We start from the raw sequence: 16,389 nt of genomic DNA on the forward strand, positions 1-16,389 counted from the left end.
TAGTTTTCATATCGCAATATAGATTGCAGCCCTAATGTTTAGTACTGTCCCTTTAAGACCTGCACACATCTAATATACAGACGTGCATCTGTTTTTCTCTCAACTGTTTACTTTCACTTTAGATGTAACCAACTGTGTTTATGTACACTTTGTATGTTTTTGACAGTATAACTTAGTTAATTAATAAAGAAAACGTAGTTCAGGAATCTGTTGCTATTTGAAAGGCTTTTTAGGTGTTCATACCTCCGTTTGTCTGCGCTCAGAAAAATCTCACGTCAGAACATCACATGAATGTACTGTTTAACCAGCAAGGCTTTAAAATACATGCAAATAATGTACTTTTGTGATAGCAAATAAGTGCAGTGTCCCGTACCGTTGAGTTAACATTTGATGTAAATGTATAGTATATTGAGAGGTCCCAGAACTGCAACTGACGGAATGTGCATTGTAGCACGATACCACAATATTTTTTCAAAAGCAGGTGGTCGAGACAATTTTCTCACCCACACAGACCATATAAGCCCAGCACACATAAATGCATCTGCTCTGAGCTTCTAAAGATAAAAGGATTTTGTTTCACTCTGACCCAGCAGTTCAGATTTTGACTTGACTAGCTAAATCTATAAAGATCTATTGTGTAAATCAGAAGATGTGAATCTTAAGACTAGTCACACACAGGGGTAAAGGTCACCTGATTGCTCATGTCTTGTGTTATGTCAGCTCTGTTATATTGTCTTTCTGGTGGGAGAGGAGGGCACTGAAACACAACTGTGTCCTGACAGATCTAGTTTGATTTCAGCTGACAGCATGTTTGAACTTAAGTAAGTGTGACATTGAGCACACTAGATCCCTGAAATCACTGTCATTCACATCAACTGGAGGTGCTGCACAGCTCACAGTAGCACCGTTTCTAGTGGCATGAAAATGTACTGATACACTGAAACTCAAGAGTGATAAGAGCAGATGACTGTGCTGCATGTGATATTAATCTTTCACTTCAAAATATGGGAATACTTCTCTCATTTTACTAAAGGTAAATCAAAATGCATGCATCATACAGTAGAGATATCAATTTACCTGGGTAGGGACCAGAACAGGTGGATACGCCAGCTTGTGATGTCGATACATCCAGAAGGAGAGGAGGACAATGGCTGTGATGCCCATGATGGGCACGATGGAGCACAGAAGGGTACTGAACAGTGGTGGCTTCTGGGTGAAGGGGTTAGATGTTGCTAGGGAGAGAAGAAGAATGAGAGAGTTCAGTAGTGATCAGCGCTTTTGATTAGGTGCACAATACAATACTGCTCAAAAGTTTGGGGTTGGTAATATTTTTTTGAAGTCTCTTTGCTCACTAAAGCTGCATTTAGTTGAACAAAATACAGTAAAAACAGTACTGCTGTGAAATAATATTACAACTTATAATTTAAAAAAATCTATTTGAATATATAATTAATTCCTGTGATGGCAAAACAAAATTTTCAGCAATCATGCATGACATGAAATGATCCTTCAGAAATCATTCTAATATGCTTATTTGGTACAAACGTAACATTTCTCATTATTAATGTTGAAAACAGTTGAACTGCTAAATTTTTTTGTATTTTTGAGTGTACCTTTTAAAGAAAAAAATAATAACTTGTTTTATCCATGTAAATAAATCAAACAAATAAGTAAATATTTTGAAGGATTTCTCACATATGCATATATATATATAAGGGCTGTAACTTTTGTATTCGATATTCGAATATGCCATTAATCGAGAATGAAGCGCATTACTTTACAGTCTATGATTAGACGGCGTTTGCTTTTTTATTTATTCCTTTGCCATCTTACCAGTAGAGGGCACTCTAGTACGTATTGTAGCGTAGGCCACCATGACCAAAATCCAACAGCGAATAATAGCTAGTAGCCAGGCACGTCTGTGCGCTTCGAAACATGTGTTCTCCACTTCGGGTTAATTTTATCAGGCAGCAACAAGCTGTTAATTATCAGTCCAGAAATATTGGTAATTTCACACTATTAAAATCACACAATTACGATCTCTATTGGCTTAAAAAGTGACATGAATGTGAAAGAGATGACATCAGCATTTGACAGAATGACTTCAGCTCGCATTAGCATTACAAAGCAGAACCTCAAATGAGAGTTGGCTCCCAATTCCCTCAAGAGGAGTCTAGCACACACCTTCTTTACATTGCATTAACGAGATACAAGGTGCATGTTGAGAATCTCTCACTGAATACTTATTTTATGTCACACACCTTTTGAACTTGCTAATTGCATTTCTTTCACAGCAGCTTTAAAACAAGGTTGGTTTGATTCCCTGAAAGCTGCTGACAGATCCTGCCTTATGCAAACAGCTTTATTCCAATGCACATGCTACTATGCAAATTCCTGTTAAGAGCGGTTCAACGGAACTGCACGGGTGTGTGTTTGAGGGAGAATAGCATGCATGCTTAGTCAGTGTGCACACGGTGACCCTCAGTTTCCCTGCATCTATTGCCAGAGATTGGATTGGGCCATGGCTGCTGGCCAGATATGCAGCGATCCCTTGCTCTTATGTTATGGCAGAGCATTTCCCATTCACCCGGACTGACCACAGGGCCATGTGTGCGACCCACCCGGTCAAACTTCAGCTGTACCAGTATTAACTTCGGTCCAGCAGATAGAGAACTCATTCATGATGTCATTTCTTCTCTCTCGTGCCAACTACGGAATTGGAATTGGGTTAAGGACTGTGGATTAATCCACAAGCACAAGAAAAAAAAAAAAAACATATCCACCCCCAACAAACCAACTCTCATCCGACCTTACTCCACCCTTCCCCCACTCAGCGGGCAAAATGGTCACACGCAGCCGTGGGGCATTAAAGTACCCGGTCACAAGGTCACAAATAGCACACAGCTCCATGCTCGCAGAAGCGAATTCTGAGAAACTCCAGTGTGCTTTGTGCAACTCTTCATGTCCCTGTGGGTTTTTGCATTTCATATCAAGATCATTCCATATGGAGTGAGTCAGTGCTGGAAATAGACCCATTACATAAGCACGAGTGAGGACCCCATCCCCCCACCCACCTCCTCTGCTACTGAAGTACTGAAGACTCTTCTACCCATCGCATTTGCAGATGATACCGACAGTTGTAGTATCAAAACTCATCAGGCAGAGCGCAACCAGTACGCAACTAAATTGGGCCATGTTTTCAAGAGATCGCGGGCAGATAATAAATCACGATTGCTGAAATGTACAACTACCCCCCTGCAGGGATCTGAGAGCACTGGGCCAGTAGATTAGAACTGCTTGGTCTGTATTCGGCAACATGCCTCCATCCCTCATTTAGTTAAGAGGATGTTGATGTCAGTGTTTACTCAGAAGAGATAAAGCAACCAGATCAGCTTCTGTAATCCAAAAGACACGGTCATCTCTGGGGCTGCGAGAGCACGTTACGCTGTTGAAAGCCCAAAGAAAGCAAAGCAAACCGATGTCTTCTATATGCGCCACAATCTTTCGAAATGTTTCATTTAAAAGCCAAACAGCTCTGAGTTAGCAAATTACAGAATCGCTCAATATAGATGGTGGTTCAGAAGCCATGCTCATGTTCAGTTAATGTATTTTGAGGATCTACTGCAGCGGATGAAGATGGTTCAAAATCTGTAATGTTATGCGAAGACATTTCAGAAGAGTGACATTTCTGAAGTACTGCTATTTATTCAATCACTTCGTTCCCAAACACTAATACAAATTCATCGTTACAGGTGATTCAGCCTTACAATTTGGCTTAACGATGCGAAACAATAAAGTAGTAAGCCTACTTTTTGTAAAGTATAAAGTTGCCTTCCATTTTTATGTACAACAAAACTGATGGGAACGTATGGTTTACTTAGGTACTTAGGTTTACTAAGTAAATAATAATAATAAAAATAAACAAAGACCTAGAACCTAAAACACCTAGCAAACATTCTGATTACTTTTACAGCTACTCCATGATTATTTTCTAAAAAGATATGAATACAAGCCAATGTACAGAATAATTAACAGAGCTTTAGTCAGTAGTGATTTTGTGGCTGGGTCAAGATAAGAAGAAATACAGAATAATCAGAACTAAATGAATGAATAGTCCAAGTCCCTAAGATTTTTTGCTTAAAAGCAATCTGTAGTTTGATATTTCTGAACCAATTGTTAAATTCAAGGTAAAACTATAGAAAGAAGGCACAACGATCTAACAGGAACATCTATTCAAAAGCTAAATTGCACACCCATGAGATACTATCAAACTCAATAGCTCACAGAAACCGAACCTTATCAATGTCACTTTCTTAGAAGGATACTGAAAACATGCAGAACCAATTTCAGCTGCAATATTCCACCAGGAAATAATAATGAACTTTTACACCATAACACTTTAGAAAACCAGTACCTAAACACCCAGTTTATTTAATATAAACATCATAACATTGATGTGTTATGATGTTCTGCTAAATGCATAAAGGATGTTAATATCATAACACTCAGTAATAGAGAAAGTGCATACACTGAAAGTGGTCTTCCTAATGTGCATGTTTAAATTAAAGATTTTCATTGAAGATTTAGGTTCATAAATAACATGCACACAACACTGATGTAAAGACACTACATGCACTGAACAGTTACATAGCACATATGCATTCAATTGTGGCAGAAAAATGTTGCTATACAAATCATTCAGGAAAGGAAACGCATAAACAACAACAACAACAACAACAACAAAAACAATACAATGGAGAGGAAAAAGCAGTGAGCCTGTTATGATTTTTGACATGAACAGTCAAGAAAAACATCCAAGAGGTTCTTCGAGGTAATTGATGATAGAGCTGGGTGATATGTCAAAAATGTCTCATCGATAATCAGCTATAAAAATAATGCGATATCCAATAATATTGTCTACCTTAGTTCCACATCCACCATGCCCCGCCCCCGCTGAGACAACATTGCTGACATGCAATGTTCAGTTTGGTCTTAATTATTGCCACCATTTTTGGTTTTACTTTTCTTAGTTTGTGCTTAAACCAACAGAAAAAAAAAGAGCTTTGCTGTTATTTCTGGTGTTGCTAATAATTTCCACTTTGTTCTTATAAAATTTCAGTTTGAAATTAATTTAATTTAGTTTCATGAGGAGAACTGTTGAGGATAAATAATACAACCCTAAATTCATCATGGCATAGTCGGTAGGGCTGTACCAGAATATTAGATTATTCGTTGGGTTGGCATTTGATTTTCAATTTAGATTGTTTTTTTTTTTGAACACCTGGCATCCTCTGCGAAACAGTTCTCATTCGCACTTGAATATGAACGTCGTGTATGTCATGATTCATTTCATCTGGAAAAGAAGACAGAAATGCCAAAGACCTCAGCTGTGTGGGAGCACTTTAAATTAAATGAGGACAAGACAAAGGCAGTGTGCCAAAGATGCCTGGCCTATAACAACATCACATCAAGTTCTGAAAAAATAAGTTCTGTAAGTAGCATGCCTATAGTATAGTGTTGTATATTGCCATGTTAATCAGTAATTTTACACATAATAAAAACGTGCACTTAATTTCCTTAAAAATACTTGTGAATACGGCAGTCATAAAAAACTAACAGTAGCCCAGACTAATAATAATTTGTCTATATTAAAAGTCTTGCTCTTAACAGACCGGTGTGTTTTGTATCACACGGGCAGTGTCCGTTTTCGGAACATAAGCCCTGCCTGCATGAGCTACAATGCTTTCAGCTTGCAATGTTCCGTAGTTTATTAAAAGTTTATCCATTCTGAATGTGAAGGGTGTCCATATTTCACCATAAGCAACATTGCACTCAACTCAACTGCCATGCGAGAAGTCGACTGGATAGCGGTTCTTGACATAATAAAAATTAAAACAGACAGACAGAGAGATACCTGCATTTATTACACCGTGTCTACACACATTTTGTCATGGCACGGCGTCCGGTGTAGACACGGAGTTAAAGAATATGTCTAGCCCCTCTTTCCGAAGCTCGAACATTCGGTGTTGATTACTACAGAAGTTTCAAATCTGCAAAAAAAAATGTTATCTAGGTATTCTAGGTAGACCTAGAAGTTGTATATTCTGGCAGTGATTCTAAGAATGAAAAATGCATGTTGATGTCATATAATGTCTTGAATAAAATATGCTTGTTTCGCTTTATTTTTGCCATTATCGCCCGTGTAGACACATTTCACTATGGTAAGTTTAATTTCCTTGATTATAACAATAGCAGCGCGGTTTTTAAACTTGTAATCAAGCTATAACATATTTGATATTTATAATTTATGACTAAAATCATGCAGGGGTTAAAAACTAATTGAATAATATTTTTCGATTTATAATTTCGATTTACAATTATATTGTATACATGGTATAAAAAACTGTAAAAAATATCGCACTGAAATGTGCTGAAGGAATTTGCGTATTTCAATTAAACTGGTCATGTTTGTGGTTTTTCATCAAGTCTGTTTAAATAAATATTCAGAAACACATGATGTGCTACTATTTGTCTTTTTTCATTTTACCTTTATTTAACTGCAGATCAAAATAGAATGGGCCTATACCTATATAAATAAGGATAAATTATATTGGAACGCATTTCCAAAATAAGTCGCATACAGAAATACACGTTGCCATTACAGTAGTCAGTGCCAAACAACAGACAAAATATAAATTGAGGTTACAAAAGTGATTAAGATCAGTGAGGATTTTCTTTTCTTTTGTTGTTTTATTAACATTAATGACTGACGGCAGCGGCTGCTGTCAACGCACAGATCCAATACACCCTTGTTTTCTTAACTATTTACGTTCACTAAAGACATAACCGATTGTATTTAAGGGATGTTTCTGTGTGTATTTGTCTATTTAAATGTGTAGAATGTGAGAACGAGAGCTCAGTCCAGTGTTCATATATACGAGGCATGCACTGTGTGTGTGTGATAAAACAGAAAACAGCGCACAAGTACAGAAGTGAGTTCTCTTTCATCTTCTTGAAGTTGAATCTTTTGAAATCACAATAAATGTGTATACAGAATTCGAGAAGCAGAATCGAAACGTAGTTTTATAACAAGTAATTTGACTCCTGACCTTATGCATCTGATCTGATTTAAAAAAATTGGAATAGCTTTTTGATTTTCTAATTATTTCATTCTTGCATGCAAAAAGACCTGTATAGTGACTACTGGGCTACGCAAAATATTTGTTCTAACTTACTAGGTTTATCAGATGTCTTTTTTTCCTCCAATAATGTTGATAATCATCGGTTACCTAACTGCTGACATTGCGATACTTATGAGACATCGTCAATATACAAAAATATCGTCATATCGCCCAGCCCTAATTGATTTTGATAATGAGGTAATACTGGTTATGAGGAGACAAAGACATAAAGGAGGGGTTCACACCGACAGCACAATTACATCAGAGGAAGGGGTATAACTGAAGAACTTCCAATACCCTTAAAGACTTTGCTGTTTGACGGGTCGCTGAGGGGAGCCTTACTCTGAACTGGCTGTGTGTCAGGGTTATAGAAGAATTTCTCGTTGCACATGTTGCCCTCGCAGCAGCAGAAGAACACATCCGGGTCCTCCTTCTTCTCAACACACTCAGTGCTGTAAGATAAAGATCAAGCAGATCTGTCAGCTCACAACTGTTGTTCTTTTATGGACACTTGCAGATTCCAGTTTGACATACTAATACATCAATATACAACAGTAAGTTTTTCAACCACTGAAACATCTAGGAGGACAACATTTTTCAATGTTTCAGCAGTTCACCAAAAAAACTCAACGAAGGTGCACATCATTTTATTAATTACATTTTATTAATTAAATATGTGATTTAATTTGATTTAAAATCAATAAAATAAAAAAAAAGATTCGGCAGCAAAGTTTTTTTCTGAATCATAAATTTCTTTTGGCAATAAAATAAAGATGGCATCACATTTGGAGATAATTAAGATATGCATCCGACAAGGTTTATTTGGATTTTGCTCGGGTTAGAGTGCAAACAAACGGATAAAAACACATGGGCGGAAAAAGCCTGTGCCAAAAATATACTTTTTTAAAAATCTGGCAGCCTACATCAAAGCAGAGCACTCAGGATGGCTTAAAGAAGATAAACAATGCTTAGCAGCACACCAATAATCCTTAAGACACACACGCACACACACACACACAAGGGCAAATGAACAAATAAAAGGGCAATGATGACATTCCAGAGACATTTAGTCAGAAACGTAAGTCCGTTCTTGCTTGCGACGCACACGCGCCATTAAGCGTTTGCAATACTTGCTTAGCTAACTAAGGACTTGACATGGCAGTGAAATGTGCATTAAAAAAAAAAAAAAAACATAAATCCTTCTAATGAGGTAAACGGGTTCAGCAGCATGTTAGGACAAGAGAAGTGCTGCTGCCTTTGCACGCTATCAAAACACCTCTGTTCAGGAGAAACACTTCCTGAACTGCCAGCAGTGCTACCTGTTGCATAGGGGCAGATGCGCTGATAAAACAGTTTTTAATATCTCCCCTATCATGGATGGAGGTTACAAGGTTCACAACCAATCCTCGACATGGAAACATGTTTACACAAGCCTTTATCTGAAATACTGTGAAATCTTGAGAAGGAAGTATTTGGTTAAATAAATGTGTGGAATAATCTCTCTGTAATGTTTGAACGTAGCATTCACCACAGACAATTTATAACATTTAGGCAATTTTGAAGTTAAATAATGCTTTAAAAAAAAATAATAATAATAATTATTGGGGTTGGTACAATTGTTTTTTTTTTTTATAAGTCTCACAAAGGCTGAATTTTTTGAACAAAATTACCATAAAAACAGAAATAGTGAAATAATATTATAATTTTTAGTATTCAGTGATAGATTATTAATTAGAAATTATTCTAATATGCTCACTTGCTGCTCAAAAAAAAAAAAAACATCTTAAAATTAAAAACATTAACTGAGTTTTGTTTTTTCAGGTATTGACGCAAAAAGCTTAAAAGAACAGCATTTTTGAAAAAGAAAACATTTGGCAAATTATGAATATCTTTACTGTGACTTTTGATCCATGAAATGCATATTTTCTATATAATAAGTGCATATACTGTGAATGGTAGTGTACCTCACAATGCAATATTTTTAGTTCTTTAGTTAATACATTCATCTAATTTGACAATAATTACACAAATGTTTCAGATGTCAAAACAAGTGAAAAATGTCAGCAGCAAAAACATCTTCACTACAGTTACAGCTTGAGAAACAACGATAGTCAATAATAAATGCTGATGGTATGTGCGCTGCTGAAAGGTTCAAACACAGCCTCTATAAGTGTAATTAAAACAATCAATATTTAAACAATCAAGACACTTAAGATGATGTTGATTAACAGTGACAGAGGTCAAAAAGCCTCATATCTATTTTGAAAACTCCCAGTCAATTAAACAGAAATGGGCCTTTTTTCCTCCCCACTTCAGTTATTGGTTTCAGATAGGGGTGTAACGGTTCACAAAATTCACGGTTCGGTTCGATACGATACACTGATGTCACGGTTCGGTTCGGTTCGGTACGTTTTAGATACAGCAAAATGCAAAAACATCTCAACTTTTCAGAATGCCGCAAGCGCACCGCGGGTCATGTGACAAGAACCAACCAATCAGCTTCATCCTTTCCCATAACAACGTTGAGAGCTCAGCCAAGATGAAGGAACAGCTAATCATAGTTATATATGGATTGCAATTTTGAAATAAATTTAGTAGCAGAGCTATTGCAAGCGATTTTTAAAGCTGCAAATCCATTTATCCTTTGCTGAAATTTCCGCGTCTCATGGAGAGAGCACGTCATTGTTGCTTAGCAAAGACAGACGCCTCATGAGCGCTTCTGCCCGAGCGCTTTGGAAAGGAGGAGAAAGACGTGCTTAGCGTTTTCCACGCGTTTTTAGGAGCGATATGTGAACGGACCCTAAGGCGCTCGCTCACTCAGCACGCGCTGAAGGCTCATTGCAAAATGTCTAATGCATTTAACAGACCAGAAATATAAGATCCTAAAATAACCAACAGGTCTGGTGTTTGGGTGCACTTTGGATTCCCTGTAAGCTATAATACTGGTGTCTAAATGCTGCAGGCATAGTTTGTTGCGTGCATGTTTCTCCTTTTTTTCGTCTTTTCCCAGATACTGACACAATAAGGTGATGTCGGCGTAAATGAGTTGACATGTTTCAAGTATTCACGCTGGTGTTTTTTTTTTTTTTTAAAGCAATGAAGCAACCGCGCGAAGCCCTCACTATATAGGATTTTAGAAAGAATGCAGAGCACTAGTGTAGTGTGCAAACTTACCACAGTGTGGATTTCAGAAAGTGTGCAAAGACTTCACGTGCACACTTACCATAACATGGATTTACAAATAATGTTCTAAGGAGGGGCTCTCATGTCACTCTGATCGAGCAGCTCATAGATGGAATCATGCATCTCAAACAATATGTTTGAGAGTCATCTTCTTTTTCTAGTCTGTTAAACGCATTGGCCATTTTGCAACGAGCCTTCAGCGCGTACTGAGTGAGCGAGCGCCTGACTGAGTCATAACATAACATAAACATAAGTTGGTGTTTTTTTCTTCTTCGGGAGTGTCAGGGGCGTTGCCTGTTACGTCGTTTGGGTTATTGGGCTACCTTGTTGAACGCATATCATTATATTTCTCTTTTTTTTTCCAAATATAATTAATTAGTCCAACGAACCGTTCGGTATGCATAATGCGTACCGCGTACCGAACCGAAAGCGTCGTACCGAACGGTTCAATACGAATACGCGTATCGTTACACCCCTAGTTTCAGACTATCTTGATTTCTTGGTAATGTCAAACAGGCGTAAAACAACTAGAGATTACCTGTCATAGCAGTTGACGTCATCAAGCCAGCAGCCTTGCTTTACTATTTCAACCGATCCTGACACATTTCGCCAAGTTGCGAAGCAATGAAGCCTCTTGTCCTTCTCTCCCACGCAAGACTCAATACCACTGCGATTTCCTCGGTTCTCCGAACTGGGGTTGTAGTTGTAGAACACACACTCTTGTGTCTCTGATCGGCCAAGAATGGCACCTGGAAAAGAAAACCACAGGGGAGGCTGGTTAAGACATGGTATGCCTGCAGTGAGCTTCATTGATCACTCACAAGACTTTACACTCAACCCAAACCACAACCAACAGTCACAGATTGGCAGCTGAATATCAATTGAAGATGATAGATATTGGAGGTTTATAACCGATATAAAAGTGGTTTAATATAACCCAAAAAAGTGAGATCCGCAGATTGGACTTCATCTTGTTTTCAGAATCTAATTCACAGGCAACCATATGGTTAAAAAAAAAAAAAAAACACACTAGCAAGAGTTGTGGTTAACCAAAACAACAACCGTAAAGTAGTGAACTTGATTAACACAGAGGGGCTCTAAAACAGGATGTGGTGGAGGGCGGTTTCCCAACTTCTTCCTGCAATAACCACAACTCAGATTGTGTTTGAGTATGGCACTGAAGTGATGTGATGAGTGTTGTGAAATTATTCAAATCAAAACATCACCATCACTTAAAAGACAAGACTAAAAAAAATTAATGAACAAAAAGCAAACAGTGGAATCAGATAGGGCGGCGACGAACGCTGTGACAACCGCGTCAAAGCGGTGGTCTGTTGCCTCCGCAGTTGTCTACTGCCACTGGCCGTAGTGCACGTGATGTCACACACTCTGTAACATGCATAATACAAAGTTCTGTATACAAGTGTAATAACAGTAACAGTTGCGGTTTGAGCACAGGAAAATATGTGTATATCAACACAGTGCCACCGGACTTAGTTGGTCCATTCCCGCCACGGTGATAAAAATTCCACACCGTCACAGTCTTAGAATCAGATTTTTACTTCACTTGCTAAGCTTGTTCAAAGACACTATGAATCTTGTGCCGGTTGAGCAGACTTGGTCTCCATTTGAACGTTTACAAAAGATGTGCTCTTGCACTCAAAAACATTTCGACGGAGCGTAACAATAGATGAGAAAGTCAAGAGTTTGAAACATTAGTTTTTGGGGGCAATCTTGCATCTATGGGAACCTTTGTGATTCAGACATTTTGCAACGCTTGAGCTGATGTTATATTGTAGCACAAGGAACAGTTTACGCTTTGGGCCAGGTATTTTAGGACTGGTTGCACAGGTTTAGTGGTGGCACCATCCTGGATACAGTTGAATGAAACAGAAAACAATACACATACACTGCAGTAAAGCAATTACAGGAACATTCTTCACATGTCACAAACGGCACTTCTGTATGCTCCAAAAATTCTTAAGCCACTTCTTTTAAGAAAAAACAATTAAGTTTGTGCATTCCATGACCACATATATGGCATCTTCAGTTCAAAAATTAATTGTCAGTGTTTTTAATACAACAATGACAACAGAAATGGCTCATTAACCTAATGCATCTAAAGCATGCATGTATGCATGTGCACACAGCACAAACCAGTGCTTCCAGCATCACTATTTAGGAGTGGCACAGTGAAATAAACAAATTAAATATTACATTAAATAAAACACACACAATTGTTAAAAAGCTTGAGGTAAAGTTTTTTTTCTTTTAGAAAGAAATTAACACATTTATTCAGGAAGGATCCATTACATTGACCTTAAGAGACAGCCAACATTTATAATGTTACAATTAAAATTTCAAATAAATACTGATAGTTTATGTAGCCTATGCAAATATAATTAGTAATTTTTCTAATAATGAGAAATGAGCACAGAATCAAAATAGTAGAATGATTTCTAAAGTGTCATGCATATATGTAAATACATGCAAAATGAATGGTGTGGTTCTTTTACATGAATTAGACTAAACTGAATTTTGGACTATCACAGAAAACTCACTTCTTTTACTGGCAAAGCCTGGATGACAGATTTTCCTATTACTACAACTGAAAGTAGGTTAATGTGTCTGATTTGAAAATATATGCTATTGAACAGTTACAGTTATGTGTAATTTTAACATTTGACAAAATGTAAATCAGCCTATACTAAATGGCTGTGCATATAACAATGTATAATTAAACAAACCTGCAACAAGTTGTGTTTTATTCACTAGCAATTTAATAAAATGAAACAATTTGTTGGATACAATGGGTATTGTTACGGTTTATCGCACTACAAAAACTGAATCCTGAAGGAAAATTATTTTGGTGGGAATTAATTTGCTAATTGCCCTTAGTGGGGATAAATCCTCAGGATTTGTTCCAGAGACACAAGTCACTGTTATTGGGATTAAAAGGAAATCTGCTAGAATTACGGTCACATCAGGGTAGAGAACAACGGCGGTGCACAGGATGCACATCAATGATCACCAGAGGAAAAATTACATTTACTCATTTTAAATAACAAATGGAGCACCCCAAATTGCTCAAATGCCTTCAGCATCCGTTAAGAAACATTAAGAATAAATTAAAAATTCTAATTACAAGTGCAAACATAAGGGAATTACTCACCTGCCCTCTACACTAACAAGGAGAAGCCTCGATAAATCTTTGACCCATATTCTAAAATTGCTCTTCCTGACACCAGCTCTTGCCCCTCCGCTGAGCTGCTCTCGGTTTTTAATATGAGACGCTGGGATACACAGACTCCTCTGAGTCAGCAGGGTTATACGAGGTAAAACGACAGGGTAAATATATAGAGCTGGTAGAAGAGGCAGCTTAAAAACACTCTGAACACAGCCCATGAATGACAGCCAACACTGAGTGAACAGACCGTACGCCGTAATGTTAATGGACCACTTATGGTGGTTTCCTACACAAAATAAACTTGATGACCAACACTTTGCCTCCACATTAGAAACAAACGTTTTTTGAAAGGTTTAGAAGAGGGCCGCTGATGGCATATTTGAAGTTCTTCATGCTTGCATTTTCCATCATTTTTTAATTCTTAGATAGATAGAAAGATAGAAAGGGAGATTACAGATTACAAACAGATTACAGATAACTGCATTATTGTATTTGGATTCAGGTACATTTGTAATATACACATACAATAGGGAAGTAGTATCTGTGACCAATAACGAACATGCTTCTATAATGCAAGTTTTTAATATGGTTTACTTCTCTATCTGGTGTTTTTAATAGGCATAAAGACAAACCATGATCAAAATCACCAGTCAACACTATTGCTAAGTTTTTGTTCCTTAAAACTGCAGTGCACCAAAGACAGTTTCAATAATGTGGTTTGAAAAAGGCCCGTTTTCTATCTTCACAAACACATGCCAGTCCTGTCAATTTGCTGGAACAAGGTTTGTGTAACGTAAGCAACACAGTATTAGCTGTTTGCCAACACAATCAAGGCAAAGGCAAATGTTATTAATTACCTTTGGGATTTTGGAGTGATTCAAAGAGCAACTTGTGCTTTAAATGGAAGAACTGCCAACTGTACAAAGGTTCACAAAATCAATGTCACAAATTTGATTATTTGCTTCTTGACCCAGAAGTAGAGAATGTGAAATATTTCTTTATTTTACGTCATAACGCTTGTTTTAAACTTCTTGTGCTGTAACAAATTACTTACAGTGTTTGAGATTGAGACAATACACCCAAATCCCTATCACACACTAATGTTTAATTACTGTTTAATTACCACCACTAGTGTTCAATTCGCACTGCCATTTCTGTTGCATATGAGAAATATCAAACAGCAAATGAAACAAAAGCAACATAAATATAAATCACGCTACTTGTTTGAGTTGCGCAATGTGAACCGTTTATCAGCTCAGACCGTGACGCAAACAACCTTTTCTGAGCTCAGAACAGCTTTACTCTGTAATAGGGCTGTGTGTATTGGCAAGAATCTGGCGATACGATACGTATCACGATACAGGGTTTGCGATACAATATATTGCAATACTGTAAGCAAGACGATATATTGGGATATTTCTTTTTTTAAGAATAGGATTCATTTATTTTTTGGAAAGCTGTCATTAAGAACACATCACAATATGCAAACCTTAACAAAAAATAAATACAAATTGTTTAACCAGAATACACTGGGATCTGCATTTGCAATCATTCCCTGTAACATTCAACATTATTGAAACACTTTTTGTGTAGTACAAGGGGGAAAAATTTAAGTGCTTGCAGGATTAAATGTACAGTTAAATATATATGTATAAAATTTATTTTATAATGAACAACTTTCCATTACTGGCAGCAAACTATATTAACACTAACGATAGTGTGCCTTAATGCTAGTTATTTCCTGTCACTGTTTAAGTTCAGAGATGAAGAATCCTATCTAGCAGGCAGGTTACAAACTTTTTTTATTTTTATATTGACATTCTGTTTTTGAGAATCAATACAGTATCGCAATATTTTTTTTGCCGATACTCACATTTATTGAGTATCACATCATTGATTTCGTGACACTGTTACTGCACAGTGCTGCGAGATCCAGTGAGAAGTGTTTGAATTCACTGCAGAATGAATAAAGTTTGCACATAGTGACTAGAAGAACTCACATAGTGCACTGGCCACCAATGAGCTTCATTGCATTTGGCATTAAAAGTGTGTCGGGTAATCAGCTAGTTATACAATTGCCATTCTATTGGTTTAAAGCACACAAAATTGTCCATGTAAACACACCAAAGTGCCTTTATGCGGTTTAGGACAATTGAACTGCAATCAGATAGCAATCCAATTACTTAAGATGCAATTTCACGGCAAGAGCAAACAAGACCCAAGCAATGGAGGAGGGTGGCATGAGGCCTCTGTTTCAGGCCACCCTCAAAACTGGCATCAATAAATTAGAAATGTCAATGCACCAATTCATGAATGGTCAGAATAAAAGAAACTGCATGGACAATTTTTTAAATCAGGACGGTCTTATTGATACAAAGCTTTAGAGATTTCATAGTCTTTAATATTTTGCTTTGCAATCTCTGGAAATCTGGATTTCACTCATCTACTAATGTGAAGTTGCAAATCTGATTCCATACGTTTCATGTTTGCTATTCCGACCACATTCAAATAATTATTTGTCTGAGATATTCAAGAACAGAATTGCACTGCCACTCGAAACAGAGTATTACTGCACATTGAAAACCAGTTTTGCACAGTTCTAAATGATTAAACTTTAAATCTAATGATATGAATAAAATATATCAATACATATGTAATGTTGCATATAATGCTGAACATCAGATATAAACAACTCCAACAAAACATATTTTAAAGAAATTTTTCACTGCATCACTGAGCATCTTAGGCTGTGCTACTGACAAAGCTAAGACAAAAGCCCTCTCAAGCAGTGTGAGACGTTGCACGTTACCATTACAAACACACTTCCTGGTAGGGCTG

At 37.1% G+C, this 16,389-nt stretch overlaps 1 protein-coding gene across 3 annotated transcripts in view; it reads right to left on the reverse strand.

Annotated features, from left to right (window-relative positions):
• Positions 1–16,389, reverse strand: part of LOC113108715 (activin receptor type-2A) — a 45,038-nt gene that overhangs the window by 18,917 nt on the left and 9,732 nt on the right. For 2 of the 3 annotated variants that reach the window (XR_003292806.1, XM_026272001.1), the window contains exons 2-4: positions 10,903–11,113; positions 7,479–7,633; positions 1,078–1,232 (exon numbers count right to left, since the gene is read on the reverse strand). Coding sequence is in view for 2 of the 3 variants with exons in the window: in XM_026272001.1 (XP_026127786.1) it covers positions 1,078–1,232; positions 7,479–7,633; positions 10,903–11,113 (521 nt within the window). In the remaining variant the exon portion in view is untranslated. The remainder of the gene's footprint in view (positions 1–1,077; positions 1,233–7,478; positions 7,634–10,902; positions 11,114–16,389) is intronic. The other variant, XM_026272002.1, reaches the window with a different exon arrangement.

The sequence above is a fragment of the Carassius auratus genome, chromosome 9, assembly GCF_003368295.1.
Source record: "Carassius auratus strain Wakin chromosome 9, ASM336829v1, whole genome shotgun sequence".
NCBI classification, from domain to species: Eukaryota; Metazoa; Chordata; class Actinopteri; order Cypriniformes; family Cyprinidae; genus Carassius; species Carassius auratus.